General features: G+C 38.4%; 1 protein-coding gene across 5 annotated transcripts in view; it reads left to right on the top strand.

Moving 5' to 3' along the window:
* The window catches only part of kirrel1a (kirre like nephrin family adhesion molecule 1a), a 58,417-nt gene extending 42,319 nt beyond the window's left edge, over positions 1 to 16,098 (top strand). The window contains exons 11-15 of one of the 5 annotated variants that reach the window (XM_022678307.2): positions 3,538 to 3,754; positions 6,661 to 6,765; positions 7,054 to 7,181; positions 10,708 to 10,818; positions 12,023 to 16,098. In XM_022678307.2, coding sequence (XP_022534028.2) covers positions 3,538 to 3,754; positions 6,661 to 6,765; positions 7,054 to 7,181; positions 10,708 to 10,818; positions 12,023 to 12,640 — 1,179 coding nt within the window. In that variant the 3' untranslated portion in view covers positions 12,641 to 16,098. Of the gene's footprint in view, positions 1 to 3,537; positions 3,767 to 6,657; positions 6,766 to 7,053; positions 7,182 to 10,707; positions 10,819 to 12,022 lie in introns of all 5 variants that reach the window. The other 4 variants (XM_022678309.2, XM_022678306.2, XM_022678308.2 and 1 more) reach the window with 4 other exon arrangements.
* Positions 16,099 to 22,096: the final 5,998 nt, after the last annotated feature.

The raw sequence follows: 22,096 nt of genomic DNA, 5'->3' as shown, positions 1-22,096 counted from the left end.
TAGCATTTTCACTAAGTTTTTAGTTTTACCTTTCTGCCGTTCCACCTTAAGTCCCTAAGTTTTAGAGAAGCTAGGTTAATATTAGGGAGTTAGTGACTTTTCTTTCTCTCTCAAAGTTACTACTAAAGCCTCTTAGGCTTGTTAAACAAGATATGTAAGTATTTATGATATCTCACCCACATTTAGCACGCAAGCAATAGCAATAGCAAGTTTTTAGTTTTGCCTTTCCCCCTTAAATGCACTACAGCAGCAGTTTGCAAACATGCTCTGTTTGGCGCTTGCATGCAAAGGGTTGGGGTGTCCCAATTCTTGTTAGGCTGGAGGGGTAGGGGGAAGGGATAGGGCTTGTTAGCCCTTCAAACAGAGATTTTTCAGGGGCACACTTCAAACCGAGGGGTATGAGAATCACTGATAAGATGGCAACACAAAGTGACGCTTAGCACTATTTTACCACAGTTTAATTTGTAGTTTTATGTTTGAATTCTTCATAACCAGCATAAAACATATCTCTAATGGTTTGTCTCAGTAGCTAGTTAACTATCTTTTCTGTTCCACCTTAACTGGTGCAACAGACTACAGGGATGGAAAAATAAAATAAAATAAAAGCTAATTTCAGCTCCCATCACAGAGGAATTAGGGAATGGACAACAATCATTAATTTCTACACTACCACCACCCTTTCTGAAGACATACAATAGAGCCCTAAAGTTAACTAGTTAACCAGCAGCGAGGTTACTGAACTTTAGCGCTCCTCATGAAATATCAGGTGCTTGAAGGGTTGTCCCAATTCTTAGGGGAGAATTTTACCCCTTTCCCTTGTAACTGTTCCAAGGGGAAAGGGTTCACTCAAAAAGAAGGGGTAGGGGTAAGTGGTAGGGCCAATGGGTGAAATGGGATTGGGCCAATGTATCCAGTAATGTTAAACTTGAATGTTGAATGTCTCATTTATCTGGCTTCTGACTCAATCAGGCCTCACTCAAAAGCAAAGGATTATTCGTGTCACTTTTTCACAAGCGTGCTGATCAGTATTCAGCCTCACTTACAAGATAACACCTCACAACTTATACATGTGTTAAGGTAACATTTCATGGTCGATTTACATACTGCTATTCCCTGACCGTTGACACTGTTTATAGCATAAATCATCATAAAAAGCCTACTATAAAGTAAGTGTGCTCAAAGAGAAAGTTGAGAAAGCTACTTCCAGTTTTAGAAGCAGAAAGTTAAAGAGGTCCAACTGAATCACATTAAAAATGTGCAAAATGAGTGAAACTGGCCTTTAGCCGGCGAACGAAACCTGTGCTCTCCACGGCCGAGGTAAACTTAAATGGCTTAGCTCAGCGCTATCCACATTTAGCCACATCCCTCTTCAGTCTGCGGATGACTGTAATGTGGAATGACTAGCAGCCGAGGCCCTAATGCAGCTTCAGTGGGTGATTTATGAAATATGAAATATGGGAACAGGGCACTTGTTCCCTGCATGCCTGGCCCCTGTGTACTCCCTGTTTGCGCAGTAAATGGAGGCTCATAGTGAACATGTGGAGTTATGCATTTTTAAATATGCTCATAGTTCAGTATGAATAATACAGCGCTTTTCAGTGGAGTTTTAAAAGGGGAAAGTGTGAGGCTTTCTCACCATTTTCGGAGCCCCTTGTCACAAAATAGAAAGGCCATTTATCTTGTTGTTGGTGTGAAGTAGTAAGTGTGTGTGGGTGTGTGATGGTGTGTGTTCAAAGGACAGGTACCGGATGAGAGGCAGTGTGTTTTATGCATGAAAATGTAAGCATTGAAATGAACTTTACAGCACATTATTAATGCAGTATTATTAAGATTTGAGAGAAGTTCTTCTTTTGTTCTTAAGACATTAAGAGCTCAATGCACTGTTAAAGGTCTTAAGTGACAATATAAGTGAGTTAACCCTTTCAGGCGTGCACTGAGCTTTTCTATCAAAATGTCAGATTTAATTATAGGAACAAATTACAAACCATTAAACTAAAGCAGATTTGGGTTGTAGATGTAACTTTTTAGGTGCAGGGTCAAAGGTAGGGGTGGGTTTAAAAAGTTTTTTTGATTCTATTCAATCTTTATTCAAATTATCTGACATCAATTAATATAAACCTGAGATCAATCTTTAAAATGAGCGTATTTCAAGACAGCATAATTTTAGAGAAGCTAGGCTACCACTAGGGATTTGGTAAGTTTTCTCTCTTTTCTTCAGCCTTCTAGACTAGTTAAACAAGATCTATGAGTATTTATGATATCTCACTAGCAAAAATGATAGCACTAGCATTTTCATTTTCAAGTTCAATCTACCTTTCACTTTAAATCCCACCTTAAATGCACTAGACCAGCAGTGTCAAGATATGCTGTAGTTTTAGAGAAGCTAGGCTAACATTAGTAATTTAGTACGTTTTCTTTCTCCTGCTCTCTCAAATTGACTTAATCCTTCTAGACTAGTTAAACAAGATCTATCATTATTCAGGATATCTCACTAGCAAACATGTTAGCATTAGCATTTTCACTGAGTTTTTAGCTCTCTCTTTCTACCTTTTACCTTAAATCCCACCTTAAATTCCACCTTAAATGCACTAGACCAGCAGTTTCCAGACATGCCGTAGTTTAGCTAAGTTAACATTAGTGATTAATGACCTTTTTTCTCTCTCTCAAAGTTACTAAACTTTCAAAACTAGTAAATTAAGTATTTATGATATCTCACTAGCAAACATGTTAGCATTAGCATTTCTGCTAAGTTTTTAGTTCTCCCTTTCTTCTTTTCCACCTTAAATTCCACCTTAAATGCACTTGATCAGCAGTTTTAAAAACATGGTGCTGTTTTAGAGAGGCTGCGTTAACATTAGTACTTAAATGAGTAGTTTTGTTTCTCTGTCTAAATAAACAAAAGCCTCTAAGACTAGTTAAACAAGATGTTTCAGAATTTATAGTATCTCAGTCTCATTTTGCAAACAAGTTAGCTAGCACTAGCATTTTAGGTTTTTAGTTCTACCTTTCTAGCTTTCTACCTTAAATTCCACCTTAATTGCACTAGACCAGCAGTTTCAAAACTAAACTAAGCTAACATTAGCAACAAGTTTATTGTTTTTCTGTCTCAATGTAACTAAAGTCTGCTAGAGTAGGTAAACAATACGTGACTTCACTAAAAATGAGTTAGCTTTAGCATTTTCCAGAGTTTCTGTTTCTCCAGGTTACTCAGAATAACAACATGAAGAAAAAATCATCCTGTGAGAGACAGTTCTGTGGATAGAAACATCATGCTTTGACCTGTCTGGTAGCAAACTGACAATTTTCAGTAACTTAAAAACGCATACTTTACCCATACTGGCTACAACAGCAGAAAAACGCATCAGGTTTTATTTCTGTCAGCTAAGAACATAAAGTTAAGGCTGCAGTGGGTGCAGGATCACTGGCAAACTGGAAAAAACATAGCCTGGTCTTATGAATATTTTTTTTTTTACTGAGGCACACATATGGTAGCATCACATCACATGTGCATTAATCACGGTGTTGTGTTTGTATCAGGTGTGGGCATGGAAGGAGAATGTGTGGGAGAAGGAGAAGGGAACGCTACCAGAGCGCTACACAGTAGAACAGAGCAAGCCTTCATCTGATGGAGGAGCTGTGCTCTCCACACTCACCATCAACAACGTCATGGAGTCTGACTTCCAGTCCACCTACAACTGCACAGCCTGGAACGGTTTCGGCCCAGGCACCATGATCATCACTCTGGAGGAGACTGGTATGGATACTGGTGCGCACCACACCCACACACACACACACAAACACACACACACACACACACACACACACTCAAACAGTTATTTATATTTATATTTATTTATAAATTTGGGGTTATAATATGTCCAAATATGGTCCATATTTGTTCCCATATTCACACTCATGAAATGTCACATGGTTGCCAATTCATATGCAGAATCATTTATTTTTTTATTACTTGTTAATGCATCCACTAATCCTGTTAACTAAGGAGTACAGCTGTCTCTTCTTATAGTCCATGTCCATTTTATCCCAGGATTCCACATTAGCTTTGGGAGTTTGGGTGTACCCTTTCCAACATTTCACCTGCTGTTCCAGTTGTTTTGTTGGTCTATCTGAGGCTGATTTATGCTTCTGCATAATATCAAAGCAAGATAGATAGATAGATAGATACTGTATTGATCCCCGAGGGGAAATTCTTGACATCCAGCAGCAGGTGTGTATAGTACACAAAGTTACAAAAAGATAAAAAAATATATATATATAAATGATACATATAAATACAACAAAATAAAAAATAAAATGAAATTATAAAAGTACAGTCTTTAGTGTGTGTGTGTGATGTAAAATGGAGGTAGTGCAGTTGAACACAATAGACAGCGAACACCAGTTGATGTGCATAAAGTAAGGATAAGGATAACTGATGTCCGCCATACAGAAAGTGCAAATACAGTTATATAATAATTTAAATTTAGCAGTGCAAATGATACGTAAACAGTAGATGAATGAACTAGTGAATGAACTACTAGTGCAAAATAGGGTAGAACTATAAGAATAGTGTTATGGGCATCAGCAAGATAGTGTGACCATAGATGGGGGTATGTCCATGGTGTGGCCAGAATTGCTGGAAAGAAAAGGTGTCACAGAGTCTTCAGTTTGCTGTGCTGAGATGAGTTGAAAAGTCTTATGGCCTGAGGGACAAAAGACTTTCGAAGTCTGTCTGTGGAGCAGGACTGGGACAGCAGTCTGCCGCTGAATGAGCTCCTCTGCCTGGTGATGGTGCTGTGCAGAGGGTGGTGAACATTGTCCATGATTTCGCAGCTTGCTGAGGGCTCTCCTCTCTGCCAGTGGTGTTAAGGACTCCAGCTCTAGTCCCAACACAGAACCAGCTTTCCTCACCAGCCTGTTCAGTCGTCCAGCGTCCCTCTTGCTGATGCTGCCTCCCCAGCACACTACAGCGTAAAAGAGGACGCTGGCTACCACAGACTGGTAGAACATCAGCAGGAGTTTCTGGCAGATTTTAAAGGACCCAAGCCTTCTGAGGAAGTACAGTCTGCTCTGGGCCTTCCTGTAGAGGGAGTCAGTGTTCACTGACCAGTCCAGCCTATCGTCCAGGTGCACACCAAGGTATCTGTAGGACTTGACCACTTCCACATCACAGCAAAGCCTGTGATGTAGCCTGCACAAGTATTCTATGCCACTGTGAGATTTTGTACTTGTGCGTTAGTGCACCTGCATCGCTGACTTTTCTTGGTGACTTTTCTTGGTGTTGATGATGATGGCTAAACCTGAGTGGATTATTTTTGAGCTGGAGCTGGAACTGAAGACAGTTGAGTTAATTGAGCCAAAAAGAGGGTTAAATTATCTGTTTGTTTAGCCACTGTATAAGAGACATGATGTACGGTATAGGGTACACAGGTATACATAGGTTTTGATAGATTTTTACGTAAAAACATAAATGGGCTTTAACCTTTAGAGACCCTGTGTCCTCATATGGGAACATTACATTTCTGCTTTGCTGCACCATGATACTTTTAATTTTTTTTTATTAAAAATGGCCTCATATAGAGATACTGTACATACCATCTGGTGGTCACAAGACAACATTATATTTAAATGATTGAAAACAAGATGGCGAGAATCCCAGTCAAAATTTCTACGGTCAGTCCAGACAAAAAACATGGGCCAAGTTAATTTTTTTGTTTGAAACTAGTCTTGACAAGGGTATTTTTAAATGTTAAATGTTGCCATTCTTAAAAGTAGGGGTGTCAGTGTCTTCTGTGTAGACCTAAATCACAACAAAGTAATTTGTGATATATTTCTTTTACATAAAAGTTTATGTATTTCTATTGTTCTTCCATTTTTCTCCCAATTTAGCTTGATCAATTGTCCCACCCACTCAGACACTACTCAGCTGCTACTCAACTGTATATCACCCATCACTAGTGATGCCAAACACAAGGAGGGTGAAGACTAGCACATGCCTTCTCTGACACATGTGAAATTAGTCACCTCCTCTTTTTGAACTGCTGCTGATGCAGCCTTGCAGAGTAGCATCACAGCACACTCGGAGGAAAGCGCAGTGACTCGGTTCCGATACATCAGCTCACAGACGCTTTGTGCTGATTGACATCACCCTAAAAGTGATGAGGGAAAAAAGTGCCATCTATCCACCCAGAGAGAGCAAAGCCAATTTTGCTCTTTTAGGGCTCTGGAAGCTGATGACAAGCTGCATAACCAGGATTCGAACCAGCGATCTCCAGATCGTAGTGGCAGCACTTTAGAGTGCTGGACCACTCTGCGCCCTGATTTGTGATGGATTTTAACCGTTTTAACACTTCACTTTACAAAATCAGGAAATCTGTGTCCTGCAAACGTAGGAAAACAAGCCCACACACAAGCTCATGTCATTTTAGTGTGGTTGCCAAGGTCTTTGCTGAAGTGCACAGCAATAATCAGAGCCATATTGTCCAGATGAAGAGTTCAGGTCACCAGTTAATGTTCTCAGGAAGGGACGTTTCCTTCATTAGGAAGCGATGGGGGATAGCATGGTGAAAATGACATTGAAAGGACATAATATGTTTTAGAGAATACAGATGCTGGACGTTTTACTGATGTTTTGACCTGAAATTCTCTCGCCCACAGAAGTAGTGCCAGTTGGTATCATTGCTGGTGGCACTGTCGGCTGCTCCATTCTGCTATTGCTCTGTCTGCTGGCATTAGTGCTTTTCCTGTATCGTCAGCGGAAAGGAAGTGAGTACACACACACACTGAAACTCACACTCACGCACGCTGAAATCTTTACTATGGCTTTTAGTGGCTTAATAAAATTAATATTCATTGCACTGTCAGTTATGGTGTGTAAAAAAGAGAAGGATTTCCGTGTTAACAGCAGGATAATTTCCTCTAGCAGCTCGCAAATTCACAGCAGATCAGTGCATTTTAAATATTAGGACAACATGGCACGTAACCAGTGTAACGTGAACACTGATTACTTCTGTGTTAAAAGGACCGGAATTATAGATGCTTTGTTGTTTTCAGGTCGCCGTGGGGTCACGCTCGGTAAGCCAGATATCAAGGTGGAGACAATAAATAAAGAGACCCACAGCTTAGAAGAAGACACGGGCAGCGTCTCCACAGCAACACGCATGGTCAAGGCCATGTACTCTGTAAGTATAAAACACCAATAACAATGGACTATAGAGCCACAGAGCAGAGAGAGAGACTTTGAGAAGGTCAGGAGTTGTGCAATGACCTAAAAACCTTTTCAATCACAAGTATTAGATTGGTTGATTTTATTAGTGATGTCACAAGTCTTGAGCATTGGAATAATTCAAAAAGTTCAAGTAACTATATAAAGATCCAGCATGAAATGAAAATATACAATATGCTAAGTAGCTTCTATCTGGTGTTGCATATTCTCATATTGAAGAATCATTAGATCATTAGTTTTAATTCAGTTTAATTCAAGTTTGTTTACAAAAGTGCATTTTTTACAATGACTGTTAGCGCAAAGTAGCTTTACAGAGATCTAGGTCCAAGCCTCTTTAGAGTAGGTAGGTAAGCACAGTGACGACAGAGGCAAGGAAAAGCTTCCTTAAATAAAGAGGAAGAAACCTTGTGAGGAACCAAGACTCAAAAGAAGAACTTATTCTCCGTTGGTTGACACTGAATAAGCACAATCAATACAGCAGAAGAAGAAAAAAACAAAAAAAGAAATACCAGGACAAAGAGTGAGATAATTTTGACCTGATCAGGGAAGGCGGGCACCGGCACCCAACCACAAATGGACTTGCATCTCCAGACATCCCAAGTTGCAAAAACTTATTACAGGGAGGTACACCCGGACCTTGTTTTGGGAGCCGTTATTGATATAGTATAGATAGACTCCCGCAATTTCTGAGAGACTTAGGGTGACGTCTGCATCTCTCTCAAGTGAAGGATGTTTGAACTCTACTCTAAAAGAAGGCATTATGAAAACCTGCATGATGCTTGTTGATTAGGGCTTCCAATCTATTCAGATTTTTCAAAGAACAATGCTACAGCATCTGTTCTCTCTGAAACCTAATACACACTGCTCATAAATTTTATTTAATTTAGTAGAACTTTCTGCATTACTATTGAAGTTATCATATTTGATATCATCTAACAAATTTTCACAAACACAAACATGATTCATTTCAGGAGTAAGACTGATTTTAGTGCATTTTCTCTGCAAGGCTGCTGTTGGACAAACCATATGATCATATGATTTATTAGAAAACTCTTCTTTAAATCATTTTAGGCTTTTTTAAGCTGTGGTGGTGTGACTTAGAGTCCTTTTACAGAGGTTCTTCGAAGAGCCATCATAGAACGGTTCCTGGCACCGAAGCCCAGTGGGAACCTGAGTGTCGCATCATATTTTCTTCACAGCTTCTGGATATGTGCCTCGAGAGTGCAGTGGCAGAATAGTAGATATCAGAAAGCCAGGGATATTAGGACCTGCAGTAATTTGTGATTTAGGGTGATTTTATATCTGCATTATATCTACTGGGCACTTGGTGAAAACTACAAGGCAGAACATGTATTCGTGCATTAGTTCTAGTTGATAAAAAAGTTGCTGTTTGGACAGATCATTTTGTATTATTGTGACTAGATCTGTCATTATAATTACGTTATCAACTTATTGTGCAGTCAATAATCAATAGATATTACCTCAATATTTTTTTCTGACCTTGATACCATCCAGTGTGTTCCCTTGCCTATTTGTTTACATACAAATTAAATTAATGAATCATCAATTTATCTATTTTATACATTTTATCTTTAAAATAAATTCTCAGTTTTATAATAACCAATTCTGAGCTTTTGAAGAGAGAGAATAAAACACACCCACTTTTCAACACCGTCTCAGTAATGCATCTGTTACAGGTACCACATGTGGTTCAGAAAGGACATGAAGGTTCGTGTCGGTTTAATGTAGCGTGAAGGGATTAGAACTTTTAAACCTAATGCAGGAATTATGGAGATGAGTTGTTGTTGCTCAGCAGTGTCATAAACAAGCAGAAATACTAGTCATGTTTAAACCATGATTCAGAAAAGCCACAGCACCATCAGGAACTCTTAGTGTGGTCTCCAAAGAAACTTTGTAATTTATTCATTTAAAAGTACAATAGTGATTTTGTATTCATTTAGTTGACATGGTGTTGGCAGATCTCTTAAAGGTCTTAAAATGTATTAAATTAATTCATTTAGTTAAATAAAGACCTTCATTTGTCTTAAGATGTATTAAATCCATCTCCCAAGGTCTTAATAATGCTACATTTTCCGAATAAACTTACTAATTGAAATTAATAGCAGACTGAATTAAGACTTGGTGTAGGCATGGTGGTAAATTTCATAAAAATTGGTTTTATTACTCCAATTTTTCACTGTATTTTTAATTTATGAACAGTTCCATTTTTGTTTGAGCAAAATGTATGTTAATTTGTGTGTCTTGCAAATACAGGAATCACAAGGTTACTGAAATGTCTGTAAACTTAAAGGAGAAATCTGGTGTGAAATGGACTTGGGGTGTAACAGTGAAACATGATAACAAGTACAAACCTTTGTCTTATAGCCCACCTTTGTTTACTCCCAGCATTCAGAATTACATCGCTTTAAGCCGATGCTCCCAACAGGTTTACAATGCTAGTAATAGGGGCATAGTGTTGCCCATGCAAAGAAATCACTATTTTTACACCATTAACAAGCTCAAAGTAGCTCCACACTTCATTGGAAGAATTCTGAGGGCCCTGACATATGAAACGAGTCAGTGAGAACTTTAAAAGTCCTCAGTACCTTGAGATCTGCCATCTTGAAATTACATCACAACAAGTTGAGTGAATAGGAAGGATATGGGGACAGATTGCAAAATTAATTTAGTGGAAATGCATGAATGGTTCAGCTGTAAATATCTTTAAATTATTTATGCATTCCCCCTTTGTATAAAACAGTATTTTTAAATAAACTATTTGTGCACTTTCAATGTTCTTAGTACCACGTTTTAAATGTCAGGGAATGTGAAGCTACTCTGAGCTTGTTAATGGTGTAAAAATTGAGATTTCTTTGCATGTTGTCACTATCACTAGCATTGTAAGCCTGTTGGGAGGATCTGCTAAAAGCTTCGTATTTCAAAATGCTAGGGGAGAACAGAGGTCGGCTATTCAACAAAGGTTTGTCCGTTTCACACTCGATATCTCCTTTAATATGGATGTTATGCTTTTTGCTATTTTTTCGTAGCAAAAGTGTTCCTATTTTTGACTTTGACTAGTATTGAAAAGTCTTCTATATCCTTTAATACATGCTAATACCCTGCGTTCAGTTTAACACTAACCTACACATGTACAACTAAATACATAGTAGATATTTACGACTGATATTCTCTACAGATATATGAGCTAAACACTGTTAAACACAACTGCTTTTTTCTTATCTATTTAACACTGTGTTCTGGAGACTGATCCTTGCTAACAATACTGCAGTAAAGCTGTGCTTTTCTTCTCCCTGTATTTCATCTATAACCATCTAAACTAAACGTAATCCTCTCTTCTTTTTCAACCTCCCTCTCCTCCTTTTTTATCTTTCTCCTTCACCTCCTCTTAACCCGTTGCTTTTCCTCCCCTCTTGCGTTGTTCTCTCCCCCTCTTGGTTTGCTTCTTGTCGTTTATGGTTTAGTTTTTGCCCTCTGTGACCCTCTCTCCCTCCTCCCAGCCCTTTAAAGATGACGATCTCAAGCAGGAGCTGCGCAGTGACACTCTGGACACGCGCCCGGACTATGAGCTCAAGGTGAGTAACATCAATCACGCACGCACGTGCACACACACACACACACACACACACACTTTCTCTCTCTCCCTCTCTCTCTCTCTCTCTCTCTCTTTCTCTCTCGCCCACTGCACTGCGTTTGTTAAAACACTGATCAAAATGCATTATATCATGTGTTTATCATAGCTGTTTTAATTGAGTAATTATTGCACTTATTATATTAGAAGTTATTTATAGCCATTCAATGCATTTATTTTCTTACTAGGCATTAATTGCTAATTCCACAAAACATTTCACAAAACATTCCACAAAACTTTTTTCAAAACATTCTACAAAATGTCTATAAATTCTTAGACAACCTATTGACACTATTAGTATTATAGTATTAATTTCCAAACAAATTAAGAACAAACAGGTCTGTATTAAAATAATACAAATACCTTCAAAATGTAAATAAAACCTAATAATAACATACAGGGTCTTGACTGTTAAGGGAAGTGCAATTATTTCATTAATGAATTTATGTATTTTCTAATTTCCAGCTTGATCCTTTAATAATACATTGTTTACAATAAACTAAGTGCAACATTTTGTCACATTTCGAGCAATATTACATTGCAGTGGACAATTAAGCTTTTGTTCATAATGGTATTTTTTTTACCTTACATCACTTTTACGTTTATACTTTAAGTAGTTTTGAAAGCAGTATTTTTCACTTTAGTTTTTACTTTAACTTCTACAGAAGTATTTTTAAACCCCAGTATCTTTATTTCTTATCGAGTAATGAATATGAATATTTTTGCTGACCATAAAATTATATTATATTATGCTTTTCTTATGCTTTTTCTGCACATTAATGTGAAAGGCCAGAATGTTCACTTTAAAAACAGTGGTTTCATTTTAATCATGATTTTATGTATTTTGGAATATTTTTTAAATGTTTTATGTCAGTATGGATGTATGAATATCCTTAAGAATTAAAACTTCATTACTGTTAAAAACAATGGAATAGTTATGTTATGCTGTGAAATTATTAATATATCAGTGCCATAAACTTGTCATAAAATTACAATAATATTGTTTATCGGAATATAATATTGTATATAGGGCAATATATCGTACATCTATAAATCGTTATTGTGACAGGCCAATGTAAATGCATTATTTAAGTGTGTGTATTTTGTGTACTTCCTTTTTTTGACTAATATTTTTTATTTTTGCACAGGATCCAACAAACGGCTATTACAATGTTCGCGCCTCCACCCACGACGAAGGCCGACCAGCCTCGCGCTCGATGCACTACTCTGACTATCGTTCCTCCGCCCAGCCAGGGGGCGCTGCAGCGATCAGTGGGAGCTCAGGCGCACCTGGAGCTACGGCGGGTCCCGGAACTCCCAGCAGCTTGGCCCCCGGGTCACGAGCTGGCTGCTACGACCCACGGCCTCCGTCCAGACTCTCGCACAACAGCTACGCCCAGTTCAACACCTTCAGCCGGGCCGGCCAGTCGCAGCAGCCCCCGCCCGGCTCGGGCCCGCAGACAGGCGACTTTGCAACTGATTGCAGCCTGCTGGACTCCACCCCTCAGCTGGCATACGACAACTACAGCTACCACTCGCACTACTCCACGTATCGCATGGGCTTCGCTCCGCCCAGCCTGGCCCCTTTAGAAGGCGGTTCGGGGTACGAGATGTACAGCGTGGGGCCGAGCGTGGGGGGCGGCGGCCCTGCCGGGACACCAGAAACTGGACTGGGAAAGTACGGCAGTTCCACGCGTTTCTCCTACACCTCCCAGCATTCCGATTACTCCCACCGGCACACGCAGAGGATGCAGACGCACGTGTGAACGGCAAGCGCTGTAGTTTGCCACTAGTTCACTAGTTTGCTCTCCATCACTTCACTTCATCACTTCTGTTCACACATACACAGTTAGCATCATGCACATACATCCACATACGCATACACACGAGGAGGTTCTAGAAACAAAAGAAATACGAAGATCCGGGGAAAGAAAGATGGAGAGTAGGAACTGTTTCAGAAAGAACAGAGACCAAGAGATGAAAAAAAGAGTAGGAAAGGATTACAAGAGACAGGGAGGTTCTCTCTCCCGTCTTTCTTTGCTTAATTCTCAGCTCGAGGAGCTGACAGCGAAAGTCACAATCAAGATGAAAACAGACTAGCATCAATGAAAGATCTAAACATCTTCACGGTGCGGAGAACGGCTCGATCTGTGAATTATGAATTAGCAGGGCTGCAGAACAGACCCTGAGCAGTGAAGGAAGCCTTTGTGTTTGTCTTTGTGACATAAAAAAGGACTTGGTGGTCATGGACGACTTTTTGTAACAGCCTTTTTTTGGGCGAATGGCTTCTTTAACTCGTCTCCACATCTTTACGGCACTCACCTGAAAGGAGAAAGAAACTGTGAGAAAGCAATATGGCAATGGTCACAAATGTGGAAACTGTGGATCAGTGATAGTTGCTAAAGCACTCTTGTGGACACGAAAATGTGGATAAGTTTCCTCCTTAAATTCCACTCTTTGCATTTAGCTCTGAGCAAAGGCTGCCAGATTAGCAAACAAAGAGCACAACACTATCAATATATATATATATATATAAATATAACATACACATATACATACCCTTGGTTACCAAAGTAAGTGTTATTCATGGGAAACCAGGTGATCGGCTTTTATTACTCTTTAGAACCACTTTATCAGTTCATTAATATCTAACCAGCTGTCTAGCTTGCTAAGCTACCTCATTCAGTAGTCTGTTAGCCTTATCGTTCAGCAGCTAATGTAGAAATAACCAGTGTCTGGTGTGGTACAGTTACCTTTTATTATCGTATAGCTCAGCAGCCGTCACTCTAGCACGATGCTGTGTGAATCATAATTCCAGTTAATCAAGTCACATTACACTCTCAACTAAATAAATAATTAAGAGCACTTTCCAAACATTTATCGCCACATTTTCAACACAAACAGAGCTTCAACCACTTCAGAGGAGACCAGTTCAGGAAGCCATCATGGCAGCAGCCATTTTTCTTTTTATATTGATTACTATGGAACAAACAAACCATTGGGTTGGAGCTTCCATTGGAGGAGCTTTCCATGTAATGGGACCATAGTAGACCATCATCATAGTAGACCATATATAGTATATATATTTTTTCATAGTGTTTTTACATAAATGGTGATTGGTTATTCTTAGAGAGCACATACAGTATATTTGTGGATATATATATATATATATATATATATATATATATATATATATATATATATATATATATATACATACTTACAGTCTATGTCTGAATTCCCCACTCTTTTTCCATGGTGCTTTTGTAGTGGGGTCATTCATTGTTTGCACTGCATTCCAGTATTCTGTCCTAGATTTAGACGATTACTCTTATAATCTACCTGTAATCTCTCATTTTGCACACTTAGGCTAGAGTGTTTTTTGAATATTCCCAAAATACAGAATTATTTTTGTTTTTTCCTCATATTTCTGTAAGGAATTGTGGACCAAAGGTTCATCGTTAAGAGTGTCAGTCTTTATTTGGGTGATATTCACCTCAACAAAACAAGGAAATATGCAGATTTGTTTGTTTTTTGTTGTTGTTCTTCTTCTTGTTTATTCTGGACTCAATAATGATGAAATGATGATGATAATGAGTGGCGGAAACAAATAAGGTGTTTTGAAGGGTAAGAGGATTGCAAAGGTCTTAAACCTTAAGATCCAGCCTTAGGTACACACATACTGATCTAAGATCAGGCTGCTATGCCATTACGTTAATACACGAGATCATTTACGGAGCGAAGGCTGGACTGACATTCAGTCGGTTCTTGGACGGCGTTTTTGTTGACGGTTCCTGGTTGTCTAGCCCAGCGAACGGAATGTTCATATATATATATATACACACACACACACACATATATGTATATATATCTATATACATATATGTGTGCAGTTTATCTGTAGATCAGGAGACTGAATGACTTTTCTGCACATGTGCTCACAAAGACACACCTGCTATATGTGCCAACACAGGTAGAATTCTATGTTGTTGGAAGCATTTTTCACCAATAAGGAGAAATAAATGAAAAACGAACTACCTTGCAGATGTTAAAGTTGGTGTTGGGATATTGGATATGCTGCGAAATGCTTGGCAGATGTGGAAGGAAATGGTTGTGATTGTTATGGTGGTGGGAGATGAAGACAATCCATCTGGAATGGTTCTTTCTGTCAAGGAGCAATGAGGTACTGTCTACAGCTTTTTTTTTTTTGTTTTATTTTGTTTTGTTTTTATTTTTGTCTTCGTTTAAATACCTTTCAAGTGAAGGAGTCCTGTAAATACTTTCCCACGTATAACTCCTATTTCAAGTATTATTTTACATCACCTAATGTGATGCACTCTTTAAATGCAGTATTGTTACAGTTCAATGGCGCAAGGAGAAGATTGGCAGAAGGACTGAGTGTTGGCGATGAATTTGAACGGATTTAACGACTTGGCTGGAGTCCAGCGCAAAGCCAAAGAGCATTGAGAAGAACACAATGCTCATCATTACCAGAAAACACCTTTATACCTGCCTGAGCTGCCAGTCCATTGGTCTTATAATGGTGCCATTGGTTACATTGAGCAATTGATTGACAGAAGGAGAACGGTCTGGTGGGAAGTGAACTGAACTGATCTGATTTTACCTAACGGACAGAACATGCACTTCCACCAGCTTCCTCCTGAAAGGACTGAAGCTCCATCATCAGGAAGAGAAAAGAATAGAAAAGAAACAAAAAAAATGAGGGGAATATGAAGGTGTTTGTTGGTTCAAAAACAGAGTGGCCTTAGGAAAACATGACTTTTATAATCCCTCACTTTATAAGCCAGTTTAAGGCCAGAGGAGTACACTGACAGTTTCAGTGACGGTATGAGAAGAGTGTGTGAGTGTGAGAGTGTATGCTAGCCTGTGCGCGCGCGCGTGTGTGTGTGTGAACGCGAGATGTGAGAGCGTGTCTCTCCTTGTGTATGAATATCTTTATGTAATCATTTACTTCCCTCAAGTTCCTGCTCTAGTACTTTTATTCTCCTGGTAGGACTGTATCCTGTATAATTGTGTCTTAGAAAACAAAGCGTTGACCTTACTGTACTGTTCTTCGTAGCTGAAACGTTCTACAGATGTACAACAGAAGTTATTGGACTTTTCATTTTTTATTTTATTTTCATTTTTTCAATATTTTTAAAAAAATGTTATGTAATTATTTTTTCACAGTATACCAGAAATAAAAGCACTGTTTTTATAAAAATGGATGAGGTGGGAATCATTTTGAATGCTTCTGTCTTCGTACAGTGAGAGTTATTGGGTCATTATGAAATATTTACAGCAGAAGTCGCTGCATATCTTTTCTGGTGATGCTGTGTGAAGTCTGAGATGGAGCTGATTTTTTATTTTTTATTTTTAGTTCCTACTTGTTTTTTTCCTTCAGTTTTGTCTTCAGTGCAGGCGTACAGTATAATGCGCTTCAGTGGGGTTCAGACTGGGTAACTGAATCAGTCGACAGTCAGGGAGCCAAGAATGTTCTACTTTTTGACACTTTCTGAAACTCCCTGGTGGATTTAGATGCATGTTTGGAGTCACTGTCCTTCTGAAGGGTGAAGATCTGTCCATTAAATTTTGAAGCATCTGGTTGGATCTCAGTAATGATGATGATGCTTCTCTTTAGATGTCTTTACTTTATCAGAGAAGGCGAGTAAGATAGTTCCACCTCCATCTAGTTGCATCCCATAGGAGGCTTTGGATCTTTATCCCAGGTGTAAAATAATAGATTATTTCTATACTGATTAAATGTAACATTGTCAGTATTTCTGATATCAAGTATTAGGGGATAAACCAAGAAGTCATTCGAAAAGTATTTGACCCCTTTTCTGATTTTTAATATGGTGAAAATACACTGAAGTGCCAAATATCATGTAACAGGAACTAGTATTGTGTCCCATGCCTTTAGCCATGTCACATGGAAGCTAAACAATGTTGTACTGACCTGCAGGATATGAATGTGGGTGCATAGATGTCGATGTGATTTCTGCTAGAGTGGTTTGTCTCTTTTGTTCACATGGACAATTCCAGACAGACACCAACGGTCACTATCCGTTAAGACGTTAAAACTTGTGAAACTGCCCTGTTTCGAATTAGAATTAGTCTTACCAAGCATTTTTGCTTATTTTTTGCTTGTTGATCAATAATGACCTTAATCAGGCTCACTTAGAACTCTCACATTATTTTAATTGCTTCAACTTTAATGAGTTTAAGATTTTCCTCTCAATATTTATATATTTTGTCTAGCTTTGCTCATTTTTTTTGAAGTGTAGTGTGTAAGATGGTCTACAATCAATTTAACATGTAAAATTAGTCAGATTTTTCAACACCCCACAGGCCTGCATCATTTATGGTTACACTTGTCAGCAGACAAGCAAAAATCCCACATGGGTTCAAGTATGGAGTGGAGATCTTGAGGTGAGTGCGTCAATCCTACCTTTGCTGTGGAGTATTGCACTGTCCCAGATTCTGGTGTGATGATCTGGGATGCCAAACGAGGGACACTAACAGCTCAGAGATGTGTGCAGGACATCCTGCCGCCAAAGAGCATCCTGTGTTGTCTCTCATGACATGGCTTCCAACTGGCATTTTTTTCAGTAGGATAATGCTCGCCCACACTCGGCAAGTAATGATTCCCAGGAATATTTTCACCAGATTTCAGTGATGACGTCATGACGTAACATTCATACCACTTAAAAAATTATGAGTTTCTTTGATTTTGCCAAATTGAAAACCTCTGGAATATAATCAAGAGGAAGACCGATTATCACAACCATCAAACCAAGCTGAACTGCTTGATTTTTGCACAAAGAGTTGGCTTAAAGTTATCCAAAAGCAGTGTGGAAGACTGGTGGAGGAGAACATGCCAAGATGCATGAAAACTGTAATTAAAAACCAGGGTTATTACACCATTTTTTTTTTAACTCTTAACACTTTATGAATATGAACTTGTTTTCTTTGCATTATTTAGGGTCTGAAAGCTCTGCATCTTTTTTTTTGTTATTTCAGCCATTTCTCATTTTCTGCAAATAAATGCTCTAAATGACAATATTTTTATTTGGAATTTGGGTGAAATGTTATCTGTGGTCTATAGAATAAAACTCTTAATAGTCACCATTTGCAGGGAACACCGCTTGAGTTAGTAGGCCCCATTATCCCAAAGTAAAACGAATAAATAAGAATGCTCTGTTTTTGGCTTAAGTGAACACATTTGCATGATATTTTGCCCATAAATCATGTCAAAAAGAGCATTAATATAAGGAATTGTTTTGCACTTTGGTTAGCTCAATTATTTAAAAGTAAAACCCAAAAAACTAATAAATCAGGCACGAATTCATGAGCTCTCACTTGCTAACGCCGTATTTCAGTTTCACATGGAATTTGCCTTCTGAACTGTTTTTTAAAGTGAAAAAATGTAGCTCTAAATAATGCATTTCGCATTCTCCCTTGGAAACAGCAGTGACTGTTGTAATAACTGTAATATTCTGGGAACACAATTTGATGCAAACTACAAATGAACTGCAAAGCTAGCATATCTAAATGTGCATAGCCTTCAGCTGTTTAACACATGTGGGGAAGACAAACGACTGGAAGCATATACTGGAATAAAAGCGAGGAATACAATGTGATACAACTGGGCAGCATAAAGTACAGAAAAAGGTCTATTACAACAGCCTTAAATTAACACTGTACATCATGTTAACTGTGTGCAAAAAACTTGCAATACTTCAGGAATCAAAGTGTGGAGGTCTGAAGTATAAAAATAGGACGGACAGTTGTCTCAGTGTAACTGATAATAGGTATGGTCTGATTAGACACTGGGTCTCTCCACAAGAGGGCGTCAAAAGGTGCTGCCCCTGTATGATAAGGCTCATAAAGGCTTTTTTTGGGTAGTGCACCTCCTGGTGAGAGATCATTGACTGCTACGCATGCCTCAAAAACATTTTGCCAAGTTGACAGACTTAGAGAAAGAGTGCATCTTTGCACTGAGAGAGGCAGAAAGATGTTTTTTAATGAATTGCTTGCCATCTAGGCCTCTGCCAGCCTTGTAAACAAGAAGCCTTAAAGCTCCACTAGGTAGGATTGAGATTTTGTGCTCGCGGGCTCCCCCTACAGTTGTAGAGTGTAATAAATGTTTCAGGCGGATTAGTTTCTCTTTCTCGTTTTCTGGCTTTCACAGACATATTCGGTCTCTTTCCAGCTTCTGTCAGAGTGTATGTTAGTTTGTAAAGAATGAACCAGTAGTCTTTGTAGAACTGTTAGAACTAAAAGGTTGGAAAGCAGGTCTCAGTTCTCGCCAGCGTTGGTCCCGGCCGCCTCGGAAAACTTACAGAGTCTGGTTTGAGCTCAGAGGAGCTCCGGCACAGACACAAGAGCACCGCTATTCCTCCTATTACACCTCAATGCAGCGCTGCAGTAAGTTTCAAGCTATAATTTTACTTCTTTAAAAAGATAAAAAATCAAGGAAATCCTACCTAGTGCTGCTTTAACTACTGCAGACTTGAATTGTATTGTATTGTATTGCAGGGGTGGATTAATACACAGGCTACAGCAGCTGCAGCCCACTGATTGGCCACGTTTTTTAAATTAATTCTTTTTTACCCAACCACCCTGCTCCACCCCAGCGCACGCACGCACACACACACACACACAGCTGATGGCATGTGTTCAGCTTGTTGAAGGTAGAATATGCAGCTACACTAGCATTTTGTTTCTTTATTAATAAAGCACTCAGTTAAACTGAGTTAAAAATATTAAAAATATTAAAATATTCTCATTTCAAAATCATCATTACCCTGAGATATGCTTAAAAATAAATAAATAATGATTTTAATTATAATTAATCACAGAATATTGTTGAGATTTACACAATTATAAACAAATATTTTTAGGTGTTTTGTTTTGTTTTTTGTGTGTAGAACAATTTGGGATGGGAGGCCCATTCAAAGTGTAGCCTAGGGGCCCCGATTACTTTAAACCACCACTGGACATTAGTGACAAACCCAAGTTCTGTTTGGACTCTGAAAAAGGTTGGGTTCTAGTATGGAGATAAGTGCTTCAATCCAACCTTTGCTGTTTCCCCAAATGCTGGTGTGATGAACAATCAGGGTCCCTGACATATAAAGGGTGTGTACACATAAAACCAGGTCTGAAATGCGCGCGCGCAACATCTCGCGCAAATCTGTCACTTATAAAGAAATACTTGGCGTGGAAACGAGCGTACATTTAAGCAAGGTTTGAAGCTTCCGTATTCCTTCAAAAGATTGCGGAGAGAGCGGAAATTATTGGCATCATGAGGTACAGCACGGAATTGCAAAAAAATACAAAAACCATCCTCATGCATATTAGTTCAAACCGCATAAATCAAAATATTTTTTTTAGGTTTTATCTTACAATTTTATTATTGTGGCAACACATTATACTCCATAATAAGGAGAGAAAAAAAACAGAACACAAATTTTGATAGTAGTCCAGTAGCAGGACTGTATGGCCAAGACAAGCTGCCTTTTTATTTTCTCTGTCAGCCCTTTAATTCTTCTCTTCACTGCTAAAACTGAGACTTAGTCCAAAGTTAAGCTGAGCTAAAGGCTGGCATTGCCATGTGGGTCAGCCAGACCTTTCCGTTTAAAAGTTTTTCTCTAAATTTGTAGACATAGTAAAATTTTTCTGTTTCTTTGTCTTTTTGTAGTCATTTTGATGAACCTGTGTTATGTCTGAATGTGCTGTGTATTGTGTAAATGCTGAAGTACAGACAACACGATCTGTTCCAGCACTGCTTTACTTGACAAATTTTTAAATCTATTTTCAAAGCTTAGTTTCTTTCCATTGCTATTTACCAGCTGTCATCTGTTAACCAATGAATTGTTAGCTAAAAAAATCTCCCCCTCTTTTTTTTTTTTTTTAAAGAATATACTTTTACAAAATCTTTTTTTTTACAATCAGGATTTATCAACGTTTTGACCAATATATTTTTTAAACATCAGTGCAGACAATCAGCTAAAAATCAGCTAAAACTATAAATAAAATTTATATAATATAGTAGGTTAAAAGAAACACGCTATCTTTAATAATAAAATGTGTGTCAGGTCCTGAGAGGGCTAAATTACTCAATGAACTCTGAGCTAATGTATTTGTTTTCTCCATCAATAAACTAAAACACGAAGATTTGTAGACCAAATTTCCATGACTTTTCCAAAACTTAATGGGTATTTTTATTTTTCCAAAACGTATCCAGGCCTGGAAATTGCTATTTTCATATTTTTCATGACCATACACACCCTGTACAATACTAAAATGATTATTGTATTGTACATTACTAAAATTATTGCCCTGGCATTTTACTGCAAAATTTTGTACACAGGATTTTCATCCATTTCTGGTTATTAACTGAACCTGAAGAGCTTAAATGGCAAAAATAAAGGGCAAAGAAACGGGGTGTTCTAAACTTTTGACCGGTAGTGTACATCACTGAAAGCAAATCTACAGAAGCAGCATTTTAAGCATGTTACCATCTTACATACAATGTCTACTACATACATTTACTCCCTCCTCCTGCTTTCTTTACTCAGCATTAGCAGTTTTCAGAAGTGCAGTAGTGTATTAAACACTCCCAGCTGTGCGTGGTTTGCTCTGTGTACGTGTCAGACCACCCATGAGGTCACAGGAAGTGACTCGAGCAGTGTCTGGTTGGGGAAAAGGTGTTTTGCCCTGACAGTCAGAGGGTGAGAGCTTAAGTGTCAGACATTGTAGCTATTTTTAAATGTGCCAATATTCACTCAGATCACAGCAGTACTGAGACGAGAAGAACAAAGACACATCACTCAACAATATAACACACACTGATTCAATAGCTGTGATAACTACTTTAAACACAGCTGCAGGATTTAGCCCAGCAAATTCCTGTGACTAATTTTCTCAGTCCTCACCAGTGGAGACCACAGCACACCACAATGGTGATTCATGAGACGTCTTATCATCAGGTGTGATGTTCACGACTAAGAATATATGGTAGCACTACAATATAACGCTCAAGTAAAGGTATAAAAGTTATTATAATATAATTAATTTATTCCACAGGACATATATATATATATATATATATATATATATATATATATATAGTGTCAAAAAAGCAGTTCTAATGTTACGATAGCTCTTTGTATTTTCTTTCGTAGAAATCCTTTAAGCCATTTTCCTCACAAAATCAC

The sequence above is a fragment of the Astyanax mexicanus genome, chromosome 8 (assembly GCF_023375975.1).
Source record: "Astyanax mexicanus isolate ESR-SI-001 chromosome 8, AstMex3_surface, whole genome shotgun sequence".
Classification (NCBI taxonomy): Eukaryota; Metazoa; Chordata; class Actinopteri; order Characiformes; family Acestrorhamphidae; genus Astyanax; species Astyanax mexicanus.
This window is presented reverse-complemented; position numbering and strand designations above follow the sequence as displayed.